Raw genomic sequence first — 25931 nt, 5'->3', positions numbered from 1 at the left:
ACTTATTTGCTCAATAGATGGGATATGGGAAACAATGCTTGACCTTTTCTTTTCCAAACAGCTGTAACAGCCTGGCATTAACTAGCTATTCATCAAAGCATCAGTATAATGAGGAATCACCTTCATCTTACCAAGGGAGACGCAAAAGTAAACAGTAGTGCCCCACACCACATACAGCCTTGTTCGGGGCAGGCCCAAAACTTCAGATGTTTTGCCTTTTTTCTGCCCTCACCAAATGATTTTGTTTAATTCATCTCTTAACAAGATTAACCTACCCTTTCTTGGAAGGCTGCAGGCTTGGACTCCCTTAATTCCCCTAGAAATCAGAGAGCTGTACATAAGGATTGAAGTATTTTTGATTTTTTTGTAAAGGGTGATGGCAACCAGCCAGAAGAATGAAAAAAAAGATACTGATTTATCTACTAAAACGGAGCAAAGTAAATAGCTTGTTGAAGAAGCACCCCACTAGAAGCTAGTAACTACCCCTTTTAGGGCATTAAGACAACCAGCACAGATAGTCTGAGTTTAAAGCAGTTTGTGAGCCACTTACACAGAAAAGCTTTTCCCACATTATTCTCATTTTGCTGATAGGAAGTGGAGGCCCAGAGCCCTGCTCAAGATCACTCAACACCCCTTAACCAAGATGGGCAGAGAAACCACAGACTTTGTGCCCAACCCTCAGCCTACCAGTGGGAGCCCCTTCATGAGCAGTGCAGGAGAGATTTCGCCGTGTTGCACCAAGTACGGCAACACGAGCTTTTGGTCAGGATGGCAAAGCACTGCTTTTCCCTTACAAGGTGTTATAGAGAGATAATGCCTTCTAAGATGTCCTCTTGCTAAGCCTACCTATTTCTACTTAGGCTGTTACAAGCCACCTGCATTGATCACAATACATGTAAATGAAATAGGAATAATTTTGTAGCATAAAAACGTTTATTCTCAGGTAAAGCTTAAAGACCATTTTAATGATTTGCTGTATAAATGCAATAACAAGATACAATCATGGAGTAAAAAAAAATAAAATAAACCATCTGTTCTGCAAGATGTAGTAGGATGGGACAGGTAAAACTCACTGTAGAGGCAAATAAGCATGTTGCTGAGGTGTGCAAGTTTTTCCACAAATAGCACTGCCTCTCATGGAGGTATACCTATGGAGACATACCTGCCAATTACTTGTGGTACTGGTATGGTTTTGCTTTTTGACATTCTGCTTAATTTCTTCATTTACTCTGGGTTATTAGCCCCATTTCTTCAGTGCAATAATTGGATTATATCAGGAAAGTCAGAATAAATCAATAAACTAGAGTATTTAAAACATGTTATGCACCCAGATTCAGGAAAACTGCAGTAAAAAACGTTATTGCTATACAATATACAGTCCAAACAACTTACTTTCTGCATCGCCTGAACAGTTCCTGGAGAAGCAGGTAGGCTCTGTGGTTTACACCAAATATGCATTGGTATCAATGAAAACACACCCACGGTATTGGCTTAAAGAACAAACTATTAAGCTGACTTACTTGTTTGGATGAGAAGCATCATGTCAACTTCATGCCTGCTATGAATGGGGCTCAAGCATCATGCGTGCGTGTCTGATTATAAAGCAAATAATAGGCTATGGTGCCTCAGCCCTGATCTGGATGACCTATTATATTACAATATTAATCCTGTTGCCAAAAATAACCTTTTCAGGGAAACATACTGATGGCCTGGTGTCCTGTACAACCATCTCAACGCGAGATCAATACAATTACTTCCTGTACCTCCAGATGTGAAAAAACAAAATAAGAAATCCCCCTCACTTATGCTAAGCTATTAAGCAAATACAAAAATGTTGAAGACTTACGATTACAACTTAAGCCTAAATTCTAAAAAACATTTATTAGCTTGATTGTCTGCTCAACTCAAAACGCAATGATTTAATTTTGCTGCCCTACTTGTATTTGTAAAACAAAACTTACGATAGTCATAGTAAACCATAATCCTCCAACCGCAATTTTTACAGGTTTTTTTCATAGTAAATTTAAAGCTGTGAGCAACATACAGTAACTGTTCAAACAGCATTAGGCTGTGGACTCTTCTACTGGACTACATCTGCCCCAGTAATCCCACTCTAAATTTTGATGCTGTGTTACTTTGCCTGTGCAGTTATGTCTTACTAACTGCATGAAAACCCGTTGGTCAAACATTCAGTAACACTACACTTCCACAATCATCTACCCTCTATGTATATTGTTGGAACAAAACTTTTTGTAGTAATACATAAACTGTTTAAAATGCTGTCAAACTACTACAAGTATTTCACTTGGAAAAAAAGAATACTGGACTACAAAGTAGTAGGTGTCACTTTTCCAGAAGCATTATTAATGGGGACTATTTTAGTGATGGGGAGCGACAGGCTGTAGCGTTTCTTCAAGTTAAGAATAGAAAATAACTGTACTTGCAAGAATTCAATTACTCTGCATTAAAGCCACCATGGGGTTACTGTACATTTATACATCAGAAAGTCAGTAAATTATTTTTCTATAAATTAGTCTCTCAAAGTTGACTTTTTTTTTTCTTTCTGTTCTGAATGCCAAACTCCTGACTGCTTCTCCACCACAGAGACTTCATATCTGGATAGCCGACATCTGTAAAAACAGTTCTAATGAAAACACTACTAATACAACCCCCTGGAGAAACAAATGAAATGAGATCTAAGCATACAGCCGCCTTTCTACAGTTCTGTCTTTAACAATAGTGGGGCTAGTGCTTCCTATCCAAGCCTTGACACAGGTCATGATCATTTAGGCACAGTAGTAGCAAAATAAATAATTGTGTAAATATGTAATAACTGGTATAAATACTTCAGTAGCACTTAGAAGATATGATAAAGGACTTCCGTCTTTAGTTGTGCATCAAGGTTTATCTTGGTGGATGGAAGGGAGAAGCATTTAAACCGCAGTGAAGGAGAACTATAGATTGAATACTTGAAAGCTCAGTGCCAGACATAACATTGCTTCTTTTCCACAACAGCAGTTATGAAAGTGTATTACCATTAGAAGTGTTGGATAACTGCTAAAATATTATAGAAACAGTGGTTATAGCTTCACCCCAAAAACCAATATACTAGAAAGATGAATAATATATGTATTTAAATAGTCCAGATTCAAAGCAGAACACTGCCATCTTATTTCTCCAATATTTTGTCATATTTTTTTCATAGTGCATTCCACTCCTTAAGTAAGAATTTGGAGACAATTTTTCCGATAAACAGTCTAACAATTAACAGTGGAAAAAGGTCCATTTCTTTGTAATAGTTCTTAAAATCTTAGCTAATGCTCCATACTGTATCAAAGTGCATAAACATACAACGTCCAGATTTGCTGCCTTATTTTTAAACCTCTTTAAACACAGCTCCTTCGTAGTAAAGATTCATACTAGCAACTCTCCACCATTGTAATAATAATTAGCACATACAGAGACATCTTGTCAGCCTGAAGATTATCAGAGAAACAAACAGTGTTTCTAGAGGCCCTCATTTTCAGATGGGCTGATACTTGTCCTTTGAAAGACTGGATTGGACAAATACAGGATATAATCCAGGTTTCCTTATCCAAAGCTGACTGCATGTTCTGGGCCTGATTCGTAAGGCAGATGAAAACTGGAACTGATTTGGCATGGAACCGACACAGAACAGCTCCCCTGCCCCCTGCCTCCCATTTACTAATTTTTATGGCCATTTGGGCTCACAGAAACATATTGCTAAGAGTACTTGTTTTGAAATAATTACATCGACTTCCCTAGTGAAATCTGGGTGCACTAAAATCAATAGCAGGAGTTGGCCAGAACACCAGGAGGGCTTAGCTGTTGCTCCTCTTCCCATCCCCTTTCTTAAGGCATACAGAACCAGGACTGAACCCATAAACACAGGTTTCATTTCCAGCAGTCTTTTTATGCTGGGTAAATTAAAATAAGCTCGTTATCTCATGCATCTGTTTCAAATGGCATTTCTTTTGCCATGAAGAGAGATTAATATAAAAATTTTAAGAGGTTTTTGATTAAAAAAAAAGGTATTTGGTCTTTCCACTGAATAGCTATAACATTTAAAATGCTTTTGAGGCAATAAAAAGGTAAATAGAACCCAACATAATTTAAAAAAAAAAAAAAGAGTAATACTGAGCTCATCTCTGCCACAGATATCTACTACAAATACAGATTTTGTTTCTAGAGTACTTCAGACTGAAGCACATAGACAAATTGTACTGGAGAAAAAAAAGAAATTGAAACATTAAGCCTAAGGTATCATTCATTTTCTCATTCTAATACAAACAATGAACACTAAGAGTAATGACTATGTAACAAAACAAAAATGCCAATGAAGTTTTTGAATAATCACAAAATTAATGCTTCTCACTTTGTAAGTAGTGATCTTTCAAATGACAAAACAGACCCAAATAACTTATCAGGCTTATAAATGTGTTTGTTTGTTTGTTTTTTTCTTTTTAAAGAGTGTTCTACCTTTTATTTTACTCAATACTTTTATTTACTAGAAAGGAAACTCACCCAAGGAGTTTCTTCTTAAACCCCACAGCAACATGACTGCCATTTTCTTTGCAATCCATGGAAGAGACTCACTTAGAAATTAAAAACTAAAACTAACTTTGAAAGTGAACCTGTCAATTTTATGGATTCAAGCACTAAAGACTGTCATATTAGCAGAAATAGTAAACAAAAATTTTTGTTCAAATACATAGTTGAAAAATAAACACAAAATCCTTAATACTTACTTAAAATTTGAATTTTATTAAATAAAGTAACACACCTGAAAAGTCACAGAATACCAGTTCTAAAAAATCACCAGTTACAAAAATTTAGTCAACTCAACCTTTGTGATCTTTAAGTCTAAGGCACCCTCCAGCGTTTGAAGAAGAAATTACACTTCCAGCAAGTGAGCAAGAATTTGAAGACAAACAGCATGAGCAAGTTTTCCTGTCAAGATAGAAGCTCCCTGATTAATTTACCATAATTCCATCTGGACATGCATCAGTGATATGACAAAGACATGATGTAAAAAACCGGTAAAGTTACTTTTCATGGATTTTTATTAGATTTATGAATGTGTTATTTGCTTTGCTAGTGGAGAGGGATCTCTTTAAGCACACTAAATTTAAAAAATACAGTAAAGTGTGCAACATATTACACAAGCATTTCTTACAAAGTCTGGTATTGATAACATCACAGAATATGATCTCTATGTTTATAGAGCTTGTTTAGAACTAAGGAGCCTAAATGAATATTTTACTTAACAGAAGATATGCCCATGGTAGGGAAGCGAAAAAAAAAAAAACAATGCACGTAGAAGCAAAGCCAAATACAATATAAAACCAGTATTTTATAATTAATACCATACAAATCAGGAAGGTCACATGTATACAGCCATGTCCATGGCAGTTGACTGATTTTACGTACTAAAAAAATAAAGTGATTTTTGCATTGGTATCCTTGTTCATTTAAAAAGTAACAAATCCTAAGGCATTTTCAGTACCTGACATTCAAATAGAGAAACATTTGTGCCTACAGGATGGACAAAAATGCCTATTGAAAGGACAGTGATGCATGTCAATTTTAGTAGTTAGATCCACACAAATGATTTTAAAATTACTGAAACAGAATGAGGGCTGGAAATCAAAACTTTTTCAACTGCAATTATGCACAAACAAGCATTTCTTGTAGATTTCTCTTCTGGTATTTAACATCTTGACATTGTGCCCTGTTCATACTTCCACAATCAAACAAAACCTTATATACAATTTAAGTGGTAATGAGATAATATGCTTTGAAATATATGTTAAGTAACCACAAAGTGGTTAGGTCTTGATCAAGGAAAACATCTTTACTTAGAAAAGCTCCTAGTTTATGTATGTGTTCAGAATTTAAAGCATGTAAGTTCACTGAATTAGTGCTTCAAGTATCTTTCTTCACTAGGGATGGATGTAAGAGTGCATATATATTGCTGAACTAGGTCTTTACATCCCTGGGTTCACCTTTACAGGTCTATGTGCAAAATTGCTACGGCAACAAAGGGATTTTCATCCTGCACAATCAGGCTAGTTACTTAATAATTGATTCAGTTTCATACTGTTTGAGAGTTTCACATACACACACTCAAAACCTACTACAGAACTTATTTATGTTAGCTACAGTTGGAGAAGCAAAAATTCATTACCTCATGATTTAGTAAAAAAAGTGACATTTGGTCAGTGCTAACATTCAGAATTCAGAGTTCTGTCCAGGAAAACAGCTGACGTCACTCTTCCTAGTATAGCTGAAGAGATCTTTTTAGAAATTGAAAGAAATTATGACGACATTGACCAAAAATTTTAGAATTACTATTAATATTACAAATAAACCTAACCAGGGTGATGCAAAAAGAGGTAGAAAATATTTCAGAAGAAAGTACAGGATAAATATATTTACATATATATACATATGAGTATAAAAAACATTTAAAAACAGTCATTATCCCCATAAAACTTACAACTGTGCTTAACTTCACATGTTGCAAATACTTACATTTACTTCAAAAAAGAGCTAAAAATAGTGTGCAAAATTAAGCATGCCTTTATGTATTTTGTAAAGTAGAATGGGCTTATAAAAATCACTCACTGTTGAAATTTTGGCTCTTTGCAAGAACTTTTTGCATGCTTCTATTTAGTGATGTTCCTTTTTGCAATAGCTTCTCTGATTTGACGATCAAGTTCACTTACAATATGGTCCTCATGATTATATACTCCTGTTCTCAACAGGGTATCCCTCTCTTCTATCAAACGAGAGAGATAATCATCCATGTTCTCATTTAATTTTCTAGAATTAAGATTATCCACTCTACCAGCAGAATTATCTCTAACATCTTGCAATTGCTTTCTCTCTTCTTGTTGCTTCAGCCTGATATTGATAAAATGGAAAGAATCAGACAATGAGCCATATTAAAAACCACTCTGACTATTTTTGTATTAAGTCTTTAGGTTATTTATCTACTGAAGTACTTAGTAATATAAATAAATCTATAAAAGGTAACAAATTGTCCCCTCTCTAAAGAAAAACAACCATAAGTAAAAGAAATGTTAATTTTTAAATTCTAACAATACCTCTTCTATATGCATCCATAACTATAATATTTGCTACCAAGGCTCCTATTTTGATAATGCAAACTGCACTCAAATTAAAGAGGTTCAACATACAGAACTACCTCAGACAGCTTTTGGAGGACAACATTAGGTAGATTTAAAATTTTAATATATTAAAAATATGAATAGCACATGCCTCCATCTTTTCTTAATACAGCAGTTATCCCTAGAACTGAAAGTTTAAAATAGAAAAAAAAACCCTGGTGCTGTACAACTATGACCATAACAAAAACCAGGGTAGAATAGCCTTAAACATATTTTTCTATCCTGCAGTATTGTTGCATTTTATAAATGTGCAATCTTTACCAAAGGGACAAAAAACTGTGCTCCTTCACTGGACTGACAGCCAATAATCTTGATTTAACCGAACCATCTCCTGTCTTGAGGCAGACAGCAAGAAAAGAGAGGGGGGGAAAAAAAAAGGAATCTTGCAAATGCTTTCATACCTGTTAAGTTCATTTCTGATATCCTCCAGCTCTTGTCGGTCTGTTTTCCCCAGCTCTTTTTCTTCTGCTGCCAAATATCGTAGCCTCATGTGCTCCAGCTCCTGTTGCTGCTTTTTAAGGTGAGCCATTGCATTTTCTTGTTCACGCTAGTGTGGGAAGAGGTGAAGATGTAACTCAGTTGACCACATGATTACATGTAAAAGTGCTAAATACAGTGACATGAGCAAAACTTCAGGAATGAAGTCATGACAATTAAGTCTACAGCAGTATTAGAAATGCAGGAGTTAAAAAGATTGACTTTGCTGTCGATATCTGTAACACAGTAAGACCAGGACTTTGCAGTAAACCTGTTCAGGCTGGATCAGCTGAAGCCCAGTCAGAGATAAAATATTAACAAAATTAATAGCCCAGAGATAACAAAATATTAACAAAATAGCAAAAAAGTTACAAACCCTTTTACAAACTCTGGCTTAAGCTGGTAAACATAAAACTTGTTTAACTACTCAAGATACTGAGATTTATTCCTTCGCTACACAGCATTTTAAATTATAGCGCTTTTTGAGAAATAAAGAACAGAAAAAAGCTAAATAGCTGCAGGAAATTTCCATCAATAGCCCCATAGTGCCTACTGTCAAAGCTTCACAAACTATTTTTTGAAATTGCAATATGTGGTTAAAAAATAAGCCTTGAAAACAAAACTCTGGTGAGGTTTCCTTTTACATTTGTCTAGCTCTGTGCAAGACCTTAGCTAACTTACTCTGTGGATGTAATCCAATTAATCTATGCATTCTAAAAAGTTTATTGTTGGGTGTTGGGGGTTTTTTGTTGTTGTTAGTTTGGTTTTTTTGTTTTTTAAGGTCTATGCAGACACTGTGACAAAACTAAGGTTTTAGTCTGCTACCACTGTGTGACATTAAAGTGTCTTGTTTTCCTCCCAGTCATCTTCTGTATTCCCTTGTGCACTAGCTCAATGCAGTTAGTGTTACACTCTGAATGAGACAGAAGACCTGAGGTAAAATGGCATTTCTTCCTGCAGTTCAAAAATAAGGCAGAAGGTTACACAGACATCCTGGATCTAGACATATCGTGAAGTGCAATTTTGTAATTTTGACATTGCTTTCACCTGATTGTTAATACAATCAGTTTTATATTTATTATGGGGTGAAAAAAAGATAATTTTGTTTGATATGTGTGAGCATATTCATTACACAGCCAACCTAATAATATTTGGAATAACCGTCAGGCAGTTTCCTGAACCTCAGTTCCTGGCATCTTACGTACACCCTGTTGATGATCAATACGTGATAAGAAAATCTGAATTTCACAAGGAATTGGTATAAACAAAGACTCTAGTTATTGATGTGAACAGGCAATGGAATAGAGAAGTACTTGACAAGAAGTCATAGCATGTATGTAACCCCAAAATTCTTTATTTTTATACTGAATTCAGTACACCAGCCAGGCAAATTAAATGTTCGAATTGCAGTGAGACAGGCCAGAAAGCCTCAAGAACAACTTTTTAAAGGGATACATATTAAGAACAAAACCAGAAGCAGGAATCTTGCCAAAGAGTCTACAGCTGATAGATGACTGAAGCACAAAAAAAAGTACTCAGGGAAGATAACGCCATAGTTCTTCCTTCCCCATCAAGAGTTCACTGCAGAAGAACATTCCCATATGAGAGGCACCCTTTTCATGTGGGACAGGTTTGCAGAACAGTCTCAGACTGAAGTAGAATAGGTTTTAGTACAGGAATCTACAAATACATTAGTAAATATTAACAAGTCACTACAGCCAGCTGATATTTATCCAAGAAGTTTCAGGAGTTCTAAGGAAATTAAAACACAAGGTCGCAAGACTAACTGGATGTGTAATGCATCACTAAAATTGGTGTTGATACCACAGGAATAACTTTTGCCCCATTTTTTATTTTATTCTTCCTTTAAACAGAGGCCTTAGGAATATCCAGGAACTACCAGTAGGACTTACTTCCACAGTGCCCAAATTGGTTGAAACCATAAGTAAAACCAAAACTAACAGGATGTATGGGTACACTAGGAAGAAAGATCCAGCTTTTGTAGAAAAGTGACATTTCCAACTAGTCTTAGAAAAAAAACCAAAAAACCAACAAAACACTCCGAAACCACCTACAACCAGTCACAACACTAAGCTGTTGTGGAGAAGAGTCCTCTGATTATTCAGGGTTTAGAAGACCAGAGAAAGGATAGCAATTGATCGTTTCCATAATAGCAAGAAGGTAACACTGGACTCCATAAAAATGTACTCTTTGATATATTCATAAAAGAGGAAGTCATTCTGGAAAAAACAGTTTGCTGTCAAAACAAAACTATTCAGTAAGGAAAAGAGGATGTGAAAGCACAAGATATAATGGGGACAAAAATACGAATTAGTTTGAAAAGGAAACAGACAAATTAAGAATACATTCCCTGATGTCCATTAAACATGACCTTAACTGACTGAGGGGACTGGAGGATATTCAAAGATATCCAAGATGGGTTTCTGGATCTTGTGCAACTACTGTTGGCCTCTGTATGGGCTAGACTGGTATTTCGCACCAGTTGGCTAGTTTGTTTTTTTCCACCCACTGAAAAGCTCTGACTGAAAGTCAAAGCTAGGTAAATTCCAGCTAGAGACATGATTGAAGTTATTAGAACAGTGGAAATTAACCACTTAAGCAATACATCAGTCACGTTAGGAGCTTAATCACAGAGTGTTCTGAATTGAGAGAGATCTGTATTTTTAAAAAATGCCAAAGATCAAGCATTAATGTTGAAGTATTTCACAAAGAAAAGACTGAGGGTGCTTTTTTTTTTTAAAAAAAAAAAAGTCCCATTGAATATCACAATAGTATTCTCTGGTTTCCAAATATCTGGAGAGGCAACAGAATCCAGACAGTAAAGCCAAATCTCAAGTATATGATGGGCTACAAGGAGGAACGGAATTATCTTAACTATTTTGATAGTTGTTTGTAGTACTTGATAGATAGTACTTGAGTTGTTTGCTTTGCTAAATGCAGGTAGTAAGATAAAATGCTGAGCATGATCTAGTCTCAAATTGGTTGGTATAAAAACAGTATAACTTAAGTTTAGTACAAGTAAATAAACAGACAGTAAATCTAATTATCTCAATTACCCAAAATCTAGAAGTATGGAGACAGGCTAACATTTACTTCTTTGAGACCATCACTATTCTTGGTGCTCTCATTCGTTCTCCTAAGTTAAATCCTTTTCAAAATAAAGCAAGTTAAAATATTGCTGTGTTTAAGAAACAAAAAAATAATAGAGATTAATACCTGAAGGCAAACATGAGACTTGACATTTTAAGTGTGTTAAACTTCCTTTGAAAAGTTCTATTTAGGCTCAGGATAGGAGTTGTTGCTCTGTAGATGTAGAACAAGTCTAGAAATTTCTACTTGTCTGCCCCTACAGGTAAAGAATTCAATAATTCAGCCTGGTGACTAGCTACTTTTCCTGATTAGACAAAAAGTCTAAAGAAACTTGCTATACATATCCCTGTAGTAGATACAGTACAGCCTGCATATACACGTTCTGGCTTTGGAATTTATCTGTCTAGTACAACCTGGTTTTCCAGTTGACATTATATAACAGTGGTAAGAGTCTTGGAGGACAGAGAATAAATTATATAAAAATACACAAGCAAACTGCCTCAGCTGTAGGAAAAAACCCTCATTACTGTGCAGGATGAGGCTGACATCTTCCTCCTAGATGATGTCAAAAATCTAAATCTTTGACAGAAGAGAGGACTTCTAACTGCCATTATCTCCTTTTCCAGCCTTTCTACCTATGATGATTTGTAGCTATGACAAGCTTCAGTCTAATGCGTTGTTGCGGATGGTAAGGAAAGAATTAACTTTGGAAAAAAAATCTCCTTGCTCTGCAGTTCAGTTATTCATGCTCTAATCGTCCCATTTTAAACTAGGACTACTGTCATGGGACGCTGGGGATTAATGTAAGACTGTCAAATTTGTGTATCTCAGTAACTCTGAGAGAATTTTATTTGAAGGTATATTGGGCAAACATCACCTGAAAACTAAACACTGGAAAAGTAATGCAAAACAGAGTAGCACTTACTACTAGCACAGCAAGACTTTCACACATCAGCATAAAATGACATCCCTGTCTACTAATGAAACCGATTACAGTGAGACACATAATATATACAAATCATCAAATAGTTGTGACTACACTGAATAGAAGTCTTCTAATCCAGTCCTTCAGTTTTTGGACTGTATTACTCAGATCTCTAAGGAAAGCTCTTGAAAATGATCTTACAGTTGCAGCTTCAGAGGAAAGACTTAATAGCGTGCTTGCCATAAAAAGCACTCGGGACTACAAGTTTCATTACAAGTTGATGACACCTTACTATTTGAGGCAGGAAAGTTCAATGATCAGCATTGTTCAGTTGATCAGCATGCTGTTCAGCAACACGCTCACAATGGCAATCTGACAGCAAAAAAGGCATTTTAAACAAAATGAAAGTATACATTAGAAGAAGTACGTATACTGAAGATTAACAGAACAAAGTCCTAAGCTCAATCAGACCAGGAAGAAGACAGAATACTGCTAATGCTTTCTTATTGATTAGAAGGGATCTCTCATTTAATACCTTGGTCCTTTATGTCCTCACTGAGCTAGTTAGTTTCAGAATTTTAAGTTTTTTTGGTTAAGAAACATCTTTAGTGATATTTAATAAAACCAAGAAAAGGATGAAAGAGAAAGTTATGCAAAAGCAAAGGAGAGAGGTAGGAAAAGCAAGGCATTCCTGAAGAATCTTTGTTCTGTTCTTGTTCCTTTCTGTTTTTCTCTGGGAAAGATGTCTATGAAAAAAATTTAAAAAAATAAACATTGTCACCTGTGAGCATGGTCATTGCTCAGGATAATATCGCTAGACTTGTAGGGAAGTAAGTTTGAATATGGAGAGTGCTAAGTTCTCCTTTTCGCCACAGAGGAGAAAAACTCTGATCAGCACATTTCTCTCCAAGTTAATGTTGGGCAGGACTTCCTTTCAGATAAAACTGGCTAGAAATTTAATTTTATTACTAATACAACTGTGATGAAAACATGACAAATATTTGGCATTTCCTTGTTTGTGAGGGGTAAGGGAAAAACCGAGATGAATTTTAGTCCTGTAACACTGAAAGTCTTTCTTTAAAATTTCTTTAGCGTTCCATGCCATGACCCTGGGTAATGACGTTTAAGCACAATAATATTAAATTTTAAAAAATAAAAATCAGCATTTTCAGAGGTAAGATTTCCCTAGCATTCAGTTTAAGACAGTTCAACTTGGAAAAAAAGAAGACATGAGAACCAGTAAGAAGTGATTTTGTCAACTCATTTATGATGGATCCTGTGTGTAATTTAAGTTACACCCTTCGTACTCTGATTTTCAAATGTCTTTCCCAACATTATCCTTTGACTCCTTTAAAAGTTTGTCATAACAATTTGTAGGGTGCATAACAGCAAACTTATTCCATGTATACCATTCATAGCAGAGCAACAGAAATACGTTTCCTAATAATCCATCAATACAAGAAGATCACAAAGAATTTACAACAGTTGTTTGATAAGAAGTGAGGCATGCTGGCTTTCAATTAATTTATGTACAATTTTGTTACATGTTGAGGGACCATAAAAACACTGTCTTGTGTTACAATAAGACAGAACGAAATATTTCTTCATCTTCATCAGTGATGAAACTGAAGCCACTTTATCAAAGGCATTCAGGTATTAAATCTTTTCCATCACAGTTTAACAATACATTGGGCAACAAGCACTTTTTTTTTTAAACCAGAGAAGGAACTGAATGCTACTATATAGTAGTACTTGAAATATAGCAGAATTTACTGTGAGATGTTCCAAAATGAAAAAACAGTATTAATAAAACACTTCTGCACATTTATGGTACTAACAAAGCAAAGTCTAGCATTTCTAAACTCACTTGTAACATCTAGTTTTATTCTGTGTATACTTAAAAACTAAGTTATAATTGAATACGAAGTATTTTTAAGTGTACCTCAGTGCACACAAGTTTATACATACATACTCACACGCTTAAAATTCTCAGTCAAGTTTTTCTGACATACTTCACATTTCCAGTGAGAATATGCTCCTGTAATATATACTGAAATAAGGAATATTTCAGATTTATTCCCAGCTCATTATCATAGCCAGTCAGCCAGCTTTAAGCCTCAGCAAGAGCTATCAGAATTTCAATTTTTAAACATTTAGAATTTTGCATTTTTAAATTTCAGGTAAGGAAACAGTCTGGAATCATCAGCTGCTGTACCAAAGGCAACCTTGTGATAGAAGATAAGATGCCCTAGAAACTCACAATACTTGGGAATTTCACTCTTGCATCACCACCTAATTATCACCAGCCACTATGCCATAGTAAGGCAGCCATGGATCAACCAGGAGTATCACGTGCTGATTTTTGCAATATACTCTTACGTAGTCCAGGTACCTTCTCCTCCACTACTTTCTCAGCACTGCTAGTCACTCTGCTCCTTTTGCTCATTTTCTTTCCTTTTCCCCCCTTATTAAAACTTATCACCAATATTCCTTTCTCTTACTAATTTTGCCATCCTCCTCTTACATCCCCATAAACAAAATCAAATCCAATGCAAACAAAGCCTCATACTAGTCATCAGATCATTTACTTCTAATTTTTACTACTTTTCTTCATTAGTTTGCATCTCTAATGCTTGAGACATGGATTACCATTTTAGGAGCTTGCATGGTGGCAACTTCAATCATGTTTTGAAACCTATGGTACTACAGGAATATCAGCATTAAATAAAATTCAACCAGTAATAAAAAACCCTCAAAATTTCAACTACAATCAGATCATAAAAGAATCCCTGCATGCAATCAGATCATAAAAGAATCCCTGCATGCAATCAGATCATAAAAGAATCCCTGCATGCCACCAGGTGCTCTAGTTAAGAGGCTCTTCAATCAAGGAAGCACAATCTTTATTTTGCCATAGCTGCCTATAAATCCAGAAGGGAGATGTAAACATACATACACTAGACTAAACAATGGCTAAATAGCAGCCACTATTCACTCTCCCACTCACACATACCATGCAAGTCTGTGGGAAAAACTTACGATTGAAGCTAAGGAACTCAAGTAAAGTTTTCTGAAAATAACCCAGAGCTGACAAGTCAGTAGGAGGGCCTGGATGGTTTCAAGACACAGTTTTTAACCAAGACTTGGACCTCCAACTGTTTTTTTTTTTTTTGTGTGTGCTTTTTTTTTTAAACAAAGATTTACATCCCATCCTTGGCTAAATTACTTATAAATTAATCAAATTAATTACTGAGTGGATAAGCAAGACACTGGACAAGACAGAGTGAATGTCAGCCAGCCAATATGGTCTGTTGTTTTAAACAAATGCATCAGTGCTGGTTTTAACAGATCTGTAGGGCACAAACACATTAAAAGACTTAAATATTTCTCCCAGAATACCGAATAACGTATGCATGAACACTTTCAGATTTTGGTTTTCTAGATTATAACAGAGATTATCCACAGCTGAAAAAAATAACATTTCTGCCAGCTTTGATTTTTGTTTTTGATGCATTGTTTCTTGCACTCAGGTACTGAATTCAGCATCTAAGATCTCTGTAAGTACATATGCAATTTTGTGTGAATGGTTGGATTGCTCCCAGAAGGAACACACATACATAAAAACCATGGAAGTCTCATTTGTGTAGTATTGAGATCTCCCAGTCAGCAAACTTCAAAAGACAGTTTTTGAAGCCTACAGTCTACCTGGGTAAATAGATAGGTAGCTAACCTGTTTACATTTTTGTCTTCATAAAACAGGGAAACTAAACAGGGGTATAATAAATGACGTACTAACATAGACTTGCACTAAATAACAAAGAGAGAAGAAAAGTAAGCTGGTCGAAGTCTATTTTCACTCAGCTTTACAAAACCGTGCTTAAATTAACTAACTTCGGTATTTTGTTAAGCACAGGCAACCATGATGTGTATGTGTCCTCATGTACTTTAGATTTTTTTTTTTTTGGTTACCACTGGCACTGTGTTTAGCATTCAAAACCCTAGACAGAGAAATGTAGAACATTTTCTATTAACAGACCATACTTGTCTCAGTTATGTACTGCATATCTCATATTCTGCAAAATATAAAACCATCACAGATGTGTGCTAAGAACTAGTTCCAAAGTAAAAGGAAACTTTTTAATTAAGGAAACATTGACTTTTATGGTTGCAAATCAGAAGAGCATTTTACTAAATGCTTAGCCTGTAGATTATGCTTCTTTAATTCACAAATTGACTGTACTAGGTCACCTTTGAGTAATGGAAATCTCTGTTTAAACATTTTTTTGGCAATGGGCACAAAGCATTAGATCTCATTTCCAAGACTTACCAGCTGGGTTTTGTCATTAACATTTATTAACAATCTAAGATATGGCTTTCAGCGTCTAATCCTCACTACACAAATGTTTTGTATAGTTCTCTAGAGAGCTTTGGTGTGACAAATTACTGGCACAGATTACAGCCCTGTGGCTATTCACCAGAGGCAATGCAAAATTAACATGGTACTAATCCAATTCAAACAAGAAATTGGTCAAACTATGCACAATTGCACAAATCATCTGAACTAAAGCAAATCTAGAATTCCTGAAGCAACAGTTTCCAAATTTGTATTTAAAACACAATAAATGGTTTTTGATCATCTCTGCTTCAACTTTTATTTGGCTCTTTAAAGTCACTTAAATCCTTTATCAATAGACTAAGTATAAGATGAAGCATAGGGTATAAAACCCACAAGAAACTACTTAGAAAGGGTTTGTTCTGTAGTAGAAAAGGTTTAGGTAGCATAATTCACTCTACATGCCAACTTATTTTACAGTTGAGACTTTCAGCAAGAGCATCAGCTGAAACCATTTACATATGTTACTAAATTCAGATTGTCAGGTCTATGGTGACAAAATTTATAATAAAAACCTGATAGTGATATACACTAGTGTTAATATGGGAAGCAACAGTCTCTTTTATTCTGCAGGAATTTTTAAATATGTCAGTAAGAAAAAATAGCCTGGACACTTCATGGCTGCTGAAGAAGCCTTAATCAGAGAGATAAGTTTTATATTCTTTCTTCTACCATCTTGTCAAGCACAGAAGTTTCGGAAATTGGAGATGAGAATTCATAACTCCTTTTATCACTAAGCAAAGAAGGACCAATTTGAAGACAGAAAATAAAGAGAGTTTTTAATTATTGATAGCAAGTATACAGCACATTTACTTTCTTCAAAGAGAAATACAGATTAAAAAAAGGTAATTATCATTTAGGACAAGGCAGTCTTAACTTCTTACTCCTCAAAAACTGAACAGTCTGTCAGAAGGAATGAAGTAGGAACTATGATCCTTAAAAAAACCCCAAAACCCATTTTTCCTAAAGGAGGAAGTAGGTGTGAACACAGGAAATAAAAGCCTTTTACTAAACTTGAATTCTGAAGCTTTATGTCTGCATCAAGGTTTGTTCAGCGACAGGGCTTAGTGATTTACTAATTTGTTTGTCAAGGCCAATGGAAATGCTTGCCATTCTCAAGTATACTGTTTAGCTAATGTTTATTGTAATTCATGCAAGACAGGTGATGACAAAAAAAACCCAGAGGTATACAGATTCAGTGAGGATGAAGCTGCTACTACTGCAAGTTTCAGAGTGCTTTCAAGTCATGCATGTATGACTACATATATAGATAGATACACACAAACACGATCTCTGTTAAAACACAGCAGTAAAAAAAGCATGCCACATTAATGTAAGATTAGGATTTCCAAAAGCAGAAGGAAGTTTCATTTCCAGTTTAAATTTTCTGCAAGTTTACTTCATTTTACAGCATTCAGCAATTACTACGATTTGTTTCTCATCTTTACTCTTCATATTACAATTAACATACAGCACTGTTAGGACTGTAACTGACCAAGATGCTTGGGATAGGAACAAAATATTTTCTCTGCAAGTGCTGATTAAGCATTATTGGCATTAAGATTAATAAAACTTTCCTTTTTTGAATCATGCCTCCTTTCACCTACCCCAACCTTCTTTGCAGACCTGAGCCTTGGTCTTTCCTGAGTTCAATGTCAAATTCAAACCAGTTTTGCTGTTCTAATTTTTGTAAAAAGCATAGCTCAGAACTTTACTTTTGTGAAGACAAAAACTAATAAAATGAAAACTGCCAGAAGTGAACAGTAATTATAAGTAGCTTCCAACACTACCTTAACTTGGTTGTCTCATATGACAAAAGAAAACTGCATACCTGTTTTAACCTTGCAAGTTCTTTCAAAGCCCTTGTCCATTGTTGTTTGTAGTGGAGCTTAGACTTGGTAGCTGACTCTAACTTTCTTTCAAGTTCAACCTAAAAGCAATTAAAATCATATCAGCTGAAGCAATAACAGCAGTAACAATCACTGAAAGATGTATATATACAAAGGGTCTGGTTTAAGAAAAGTGTTTATGTAGTATAATATACAACATCATCTGAAGCTGTTATATAATATAACATAAATATTATGGCACATGAACATTTTCTTGTTTAAAATATAGCCTTATTTTTATTGGATAGCTGTCTATACAAAAAGAAAAAGATTAGTTTTTAGCACTAAATCTGCTGATGCAACCTTCAAATATAAGATTCTCAAATTAGGAAACCCCCTCCCCCTGCTTTTTTTTTTTCCAAAGTAAGGTTATAAGCAGTAATTTAACAGAAACACTGATGTATAAATCTTGCTTTTAAAAGTTGTGTATATTTAGTTTCTTTCCTACAGCTGCTGGAAGATATGTGCTACATTCTTTTCTCTGAAACAAGTATCTGTTCAAACCAGTCTTTAAAATATATGTATCTAGTGTGAATCTTTGATCTTACTATCTAAATAAATCTTTACAAAATGTTACACACTAAAAATTCACTGCATTCTGTGCAAAGAAGAGTAAGTATTAAAAGGCAAATGAAAACTGTTGTGAAGCACACAGAACACAGTAATCTGAAAAATTAAGTATTTTTAATTAACAACTTTGAGGCAGTGATATTTTCTTTTAATCACACAAAAAAGTTATTTACCGTTAAATTTGTGAAGACCTTAAAGCACTTATTTTTTATCTAACAAACATGGGAAATCCAAAAATATTTAAGCTAAGAGTTTAAGAAGTCTGTAGAGACAGAAACATATTTTGAATCATTTGCTTGTGTTATTACAAGTTATTCAAACATACAGTAACATGCACATTGACTATATCACTGTGTGTGCATTTTGTGTCAAGAAGCCTGGTTTAATTTTTTTCCAGCTTATTTGGTCAACAATTTGACTCAAAATCTCACAATTCTGAGCATAAAATGCCCATATCTGTGGTTTTAATTAGGCAAAATATCCTCTACTCAAAGCACATATGATTTCTAAGAAGTCAACTTATGACAGTGATTCCATTCCACTTATGAGTAACAAATCTCTTTTCAGAAATACTTACTAAAACCCCAATGCACATAATGGAATACCAGTCAAGTTAATCCTCACAAGAAAATCTTTACCTTTATTTAGTTTTATAAACAGAATGCTGAGAGTCCCCAGCATAAATCAGTCCCCAGCAATTTAAGTATATATGTTAGGGGTTTTTTTCCTGCCTTAGCCGCTAACACTACTGCTTCCTCTATAGAAATAAGGTCACTGTTGACCTTAATACTGTGTCTGAATACTTGAAGTCTGAAGAAATTGTTGGAAAAAGTAATACAAAATGGACAAATTAACCAGTCTATCATGCAAGGTTATTCTACATCTCCCTGTCAGTGAATGCACCATTGTGACTGTTTTTAAAGACTAGAAAAATCCAAGATACCTTTTCTAAAGTGAGAAGATGTATTTCCGATTGTAACTGGATTTCTGGTTTGCTACTTTGCTGTTCCTTGTATTGCTGGAACTCCTTCTCCAATGTTTTATACTTATTTTCTGCTTCATAAAGCTACATTAAAGATATGAAGATGTAATGTAAGTTAACAGAAAAATCCATTCACAGACAAAGAATTAGGTTACAGAACTTAAGTTACTCCTTAGTCCCTGGAACAAAAATCTTACTGTCCATTATCTGATATAAAACAGACACTGAAAGTTACATATTCATAAATAATGATTTTGTGATGATGGCATACAGCAATGTTTTAATAGGAAGAATTTTAAAGAGGATCTTTGCTCAGGACTGGGAAGAGAAAACAAGTCTGTCCTCATATTCAGAAGACAAAGATTTATAAACATTGCCGTTCACATTTCTAAAATGACTTGCAGAAGAAACACAGAAAACAAAACTATTTAGATTTACACACATCTTTTAAAGAAAGCCAACAGTGTTATCTACTATATGAAGTTTTATTACTTACTCAGTTTCACCAGCATAACTTGTTTAGGAATGTCTGGAAAAGGAAACAACTAATACTTCGTACAGCCAAATAATGATTTAGAAGAAAGGCTGAAGTAGAAAGATGTCAGTGACTAATGACTTAATGCTATGTACCTCCGCCCTCACTGTGTACTTCCACAGTTTCACGAAGACTTTATAAAGAGAGCACTTTGCTTTTCATCTTAAAATGGGCAATTTAAAAACCACTGCCAATACACAGTTACTTTGCTACAAAGAAATTAAGCAAGTCATAGAATCATAGAATGGTTTGGGTTGGAAGGGACCTTAAAGATCATTTAGTTCCAACACCCCTGCCATGGGCAGGATGTTTAACAGGCTTTTTTTTCCATTATACTATATTAAAAATATTAAGATTTTTTTAAAGATGTTTTCTAAGAGTAGCTTACATTCTTCAGTTAAGTAATATTCAACTATAAATACCTTAGTACACCTGATGGAACTGAGACATTCCATTGCAGAATATGATCCCAAATGCTGCACTTGCACTTACGTCCAACTAGTTGTTTTGATGAATTGTATCAAACAGTTTAGAATACTAGGTGAAAATGCTTCAGAGAATCCATTTCTGTTTCAAAGCCTACAACTTCTGTTAGTGCATCAATATTTTAATTCTTTGGATCTCCTCGTTGGGTCACCTCTATTTTTCTTCTAAAATTTCACTTTTTGCAACTATTATTTTTACAGAATTGATGTAAGAAAGCAAAGATGCTGCCCAAGGAGCCACACAAAAATGTAGTTCACTGCAGTTACTTTTCATATACAACTGCAATAGCCAACTTTTGTCAAGAGATATTATTATTTGTCACCTTTCCATTTTTACTAATTTCTTTTTTCATAGTTTTTACAGTTTTTCCATAATTTTCATAATTTTTTCCATACTTAAGCAGACATACAGATATGATGGTGATGACAATGACAGTAATTTCTTTCTTTAGCTATGAAAAATGCCAGCTATTCCTAGAACTTATATAATATGTTTAATTTCTTGTTTGGTTCTGAAAACAGTTTCAAAAATGGAATTTCTCATGAGACCTCAGGTTGTGGACTGTTAGGGAACTGCACAAATCATACAAATAAAGCACAACTTCCTTATTCAGGAAGTAAATGCGATGTTCTTCAAGGTGGATGCTTCAAGGATCTTCTCTTGCACATAGTGGGGTTTATCTCCAAACAAGTTAGAAAATTAGGGAACCTCTACAATTCAAGTGTGAAAATTGTGTACTGACATATCTCCTTAAAAGGTAAGTCATAAGTCAAAGCATATTGTTTATTATAGTTTACTCCAAGACATTCCTTGTTAAAAAAACCAACCACACACAAACAAAAAAAACACACACAAAAATGTAAAAAAAAAAAAAAAAAAGAGAGGCTCATCAGAACTGGTAGCAAAGGGAACCAACCTATAGTAAGACTCCAAAGCAAAGAAACAAAACCCCACACCACCCCCAGTAATGCAAAAAAAAAAAAGGCTGTCTTATCCAGAATATGCACTAACAACCACCTCACACTGAAGCATAAGAGAGATTCAAAACAGCAGGAACAGCACACAGGAAGACAGCCAATATGCCCAGTCATGCCCAGTGACAGGACAAGAGGTAATGGGCACAAACTTGAGCATAGGAAGTTCCACCTAAACATGAGGAGGAACTTCTTTACTTTGAGGGTGGCAGAGCACTGGAACAGGCTGCCCAGAGAGGTGGTGGAGTCTCCGTCTCTGGAGACATTCCAAAGCCCTCTGGACATGTTCCTGTGCAACCTGCTCTAGGTGAGTCTGCTCTGGCAGGGGGGCTGGACTAGATGATCTCCAGAGGTCCCTTCCAACCCTATGATCCTATGATTCTATAAGCAGGAAAGAATGGCCTTCATATAAAGCAAGACAAAACATAGTGGGGTTTGTGTTTGGAAGAGGCAGTACTACAGGCACCTAAGCAATCAGGAACAGTATATAGCACAGGCACTAAAGTGTTCCTCATAATTATTAAGCAATGAGCTTAAAATGAAGAATTTTTAAACATACAACACATAATTAAATTTTAGAACTCACTGCCACAGGATGTTGCAATGCTAAAAATAGAAATACTTTTTCAAAGGGATCAGATGAGTTCATGAAGATTACTTTCACTGATGGCTAGTAAATATGAAATGCTGCCTCTGGCTGAGGGTACATGTAACTCTTAATGGTACTGCTGGATACACTGAAATTGCATTTTCTCATTGTCCCATTTCTTATTTTCATGCCCTCTAAATCCAACCATTGCTACAACAGAATGCTGAGCTAACTGGATCTTTGTTCTGATACAGTATGTCTGTTCTGAATAGGAAAAATAAAGTGATTGTGATGGCATTGGAACCTAGCTAGAAAAAGTCAGTAGGAGTCAAAAGAATGAATTTGGAAGATGACTCCTAGGTGGTGGCATCTGTCACTTGAGCCTGAAGAACTACTGGCTATCTTGTCTGGACAAATACAGCAGTAGCTGCCAACAACACATCTACAATGCAGAAGTGATCCACTTATCACTTTGAAGTGGATTGCATTATGCAGTTTGAAACTGCTCATCTCAAGTCAATGACTGTTCAGTAGAACAGCCAAGATTACCATCTTCTAGATTAGCAGCATTTTTTGTATTAGCTATATTTAAGAAGTTCACTGTACTATGGTTAACATATGCCAATGAGAAAAGAAGTAGGTTAATATCAGTGTTTAGAATTAAAGTAAAAAACCCACAAAATCCCAGCACAACTCTTCCCAATACATAAATATGCCTTTGGCTGATACAGTTCTTCAATTAGTGAAAGCTATGTGGTATTACTGCTATATCATATCACAAAAGAAAAGCACCAAAGCAAATAATTTATCTACATAAACTAATACTTTGAAAAACACTTATGCATTACTAAGATACAATCTACTTAACAAATTAAGTGTCCAATATTGTAACTGCTCAAAAAAGCTACTACTAACTTTTAAAATTTTACAGTATGCTTAAACAGTCAAGAAAAATAGCTAGACTAGCCTTGATAGTGCAAAAGTTAGCTTCCAGGACAAAAGAATGTGGTCTGAATTTTCTTGGTTTAATGTATTTTCAGAATACGGGATCACAATAACAAGATAATTCTCCACCACCAGCATGGATAATAGAAATACTCTTTTGCAATGGAAGAATAAAACAAACTGCATAATCAAGCTACATAGATGTTTTGACAGATGTTAACTGCTAACAATTTAAGGTACTGAAATGTATACTGCTGTTCAGGTTCTACATGCAACTTATGCTTGATGTAACATATGTTTGATTTCAAGCGTTGGAAAAAAAATTACAACCAATGCATTGCAAACTGGCCCTGCTACTGAGCAAGACTGACAGAGATGGATCCCAGCACATAGCTCACCAAACAACGGTGATAAAATGTTTATTACCAAGTTGCCACGATGTGCTTGCCTCAAAACTATTGCTCAACTCAGTATACTTACTCTAAAAACATGCTTACTTAAATAAGTAAATGGTTGAGGCAGAAAATTTAAGTGTACTTACCTGCTGCTGTAAGCGAAGCTTGTCTTCTTCCAGCTGTTTGATTTTTGACCTTTCTAGCTCAACCTGGTGTGCACATTCTTCTCTGGCTCGCCTCACAGAATCCTGTAGCTCCTGCAGATTTCGTTCATGCTCTGCTTGCAACTCCTTCTTTAGTCTTTGAAGCTTAAAAGTGAAACATATCTATATCAATCCATAGGTGCAAGAGCTTTATTTTAAGGGCCCTTCTTAACAACTGTTACTACTATTCATGACAGAAAAAAAAATGTTATCCATTTTAGAAATTAAACAATAGACATTCCATTGTTATCTATATGTTTGCTATATACTCTTTTATTGGCTTTCAGTTTGACAAATGACCTGCAAATTGCTATATTTGGGCTACAAATATACTCTTGCTTGATTATTGCAAAAATGGAGCTATCTGTATCTCTACTGTACTTTCTATATGGTATTGCAAAAGGCAAATTTTATATCTACCTTTCTACGACAAATTAAAACACTAAGTATACCCCTTTGCTGCAGAAACAGTAAAGTCGCAGCTACAGCCAAGATGCCTTTAAATCAGTAACACTGCACTCTTCAAACTGAGCATATTGAGAGAATTTCTCATTGAGCTAAACAGAAAAACAGTTTTTGACATGTTTGAACTTTCTAGAAAGACGTTACTGGCCCAGATAACTGCTAGCTGAATAGAAACTTCTCCAAATGGCACATTTCTCAAACTATGTAATTGCTAAATGAACCCTACATCATTTTGTCTAGACGCTTTTGGAATCCACAGATTTTTATTATCTTTACACCCTCAGGTCAGAATCTCACTAAATTTAGAGCAACGTTTGAAACCAACATGTGCAAGATTCAAAATAAATACTTTGACTCAGACTGAAATGCGTTCAGACAAACCTTATAACCAGATTTTTTGCACAGACATTGAAAATAAAGTCAGATGCTATTTACAGCGCAAACTGCATCTTGAAGGGCACAGACAGCATGAGTACAGAACAGGACACAGGCTCAGCCAGCCAGTACCTGTGTTGGGAGCTTTCTTAACTTTGTTCACAAGCACAGAAGCGACTGATGTGATACGAAGATTAATCTGAGCTCCAGGAGGAAAAAAAGAGTTTGTCAGACTACTAAATCACCATAGCAGTTCACCTACATAATTTTGAGTTTGATCTGAAGTACAAAAATAGGCAGTTTATTTCCATTCTTTCTCTTTTCATACAATTATCTTTCCTGAGGACTCACACCCCACCTCCTTATCACCTCATTAGGGGTGTTCAGTGAGACCTAAAAACTATGGTAGCTACTGTTTTTTCCTGCATGTTCTTCGTTCCTGTAACTATAAAAAAAACTCAGGAACTCTGTCAAATTGCTTGATAACGAAGCCTGGAAAATTGCAGTTTCTTCCAGCTCTTCTTGTCACCTTCTCCTATTTCAATAGTTAACCTAGTAACTACTGTTTAAGTAAGGCACTCTTGTACACACGTATGATGTGCATCTGACAGTACCAAACCTAAAACTGAGAAATGCTAATGTTACATAAATGTCTCCACTGACACTAGTTCTGTTAGGAATAGAAAATTTACAATTCTGTAATTCTAGCAACTCATTTAAAAGTTCATTGAATTTCCATTTCAGTAAGAAAAAGTGTAGTTGTAATAAAACTTGGCTTAAATTATTAGTGCTCCTCTATGTATTAGTATGAATGCGGCTCTTTCTGTTCTTATACAAAGGTCACAATTGTGTCTATGTGAAAACTCCAACCTTTAGAAATAGTTCATGAAATAGCATTGTTTAAAATGACCAAAGACTTTTTACCTCTGATTCAGCACTAAAAAGCTGTCGTTCTCGCTTATCTAGATCTCTCAGGGTTTTCTGAAGTTGTTCTTCCAGAACAGTATATTCTGCTACCTAAAAGAACAAAAAAAGGCATTTTTTCTTGCAATAAAAATATCTTTTAAGGCAGACAAAGAACTTACTCTTGCTATGGTATAAAGAATTGTCAATTTTTGTTTGGAAATTTACATATAAAAGAAATCTCCAGCTCCTAATGAAGAAGTCACAATGAAGAGCCTTTCTTTCCAATAAAGTTTAACAGGTTACTACACATAGCCAGGTTGTAGAAGTGCTTTTTGACCATGCAAGTGAAAGGCAATTAAAGTTACAAAGCTCCCAACGACAGCAAGCTAACCTAAAGGATTTCTAACATGTATTCTACGATTAAGGACTACTCTTAGTTTTTTTGCGCAGTTGTAGACTAGATGCATGCACACCAGTAGGTGTGAAGACTAATTACA

At 35.2% G+C, this 25931-nt stretch overlaps 1 protein-coding gene across 6 annotated transcripts in view; it reads right to left on the bottom strand.

The window, feature by feature from the left end:
- Positions 1-4769: 4769 nt before the first annotated feature.
- Positions 4770-25931, bottom strand: part of CEP120 (centrosomal protein 120) — a 40446-nt gene continuing 19284 nt past the window's right edge. For all 6 annotated transcript variants that reach the window (XM_074570322.1, XM_074570324.1, XM_074570323.1 and 3 more), the window contains 6 exons: positions 25453-25545; positions 23632-23793; positions 19523-19645; positions 17952-18050; positions 7616-7761; positions 4770-6927 (listed from right to left, as the gene is read on the bottom strand). In XM_074570322.1, coding sequence (XP_074426423.1) covers positions 6690-6927; positions 7616-7761; positions 17952-18050; positions 19523-19645; positions 23632-23793; positions 25453-25545 — 861 coding nt within the window. In that variant the 3' untranslated portion in view covers positions 4770-6689. The remainder of the gene's footprint in view (positions 6928-7615; positions 7762-17951; positions 18051-19522; positions 19646-23631; positions 23794-25452; positions 25546-25931) is intronic.

Source organism: Larus michahellis, chromosome Z, assembly GCF_964199755.1.
Source record: "Larus michahellis chromosome Z, bLarMic1.1, whole genome shotgun sequence".
Taxonomy (NCBI): Eukaryota; Metazoa; Chordata; class Aves; order Charadriiformes; family Laridae; genus Larus; species Larus michahellis.
Note: the sequence above shows the minus strand (reverse complement) of the source record. Positions and strands in the feature narration are given on the sequence as shown.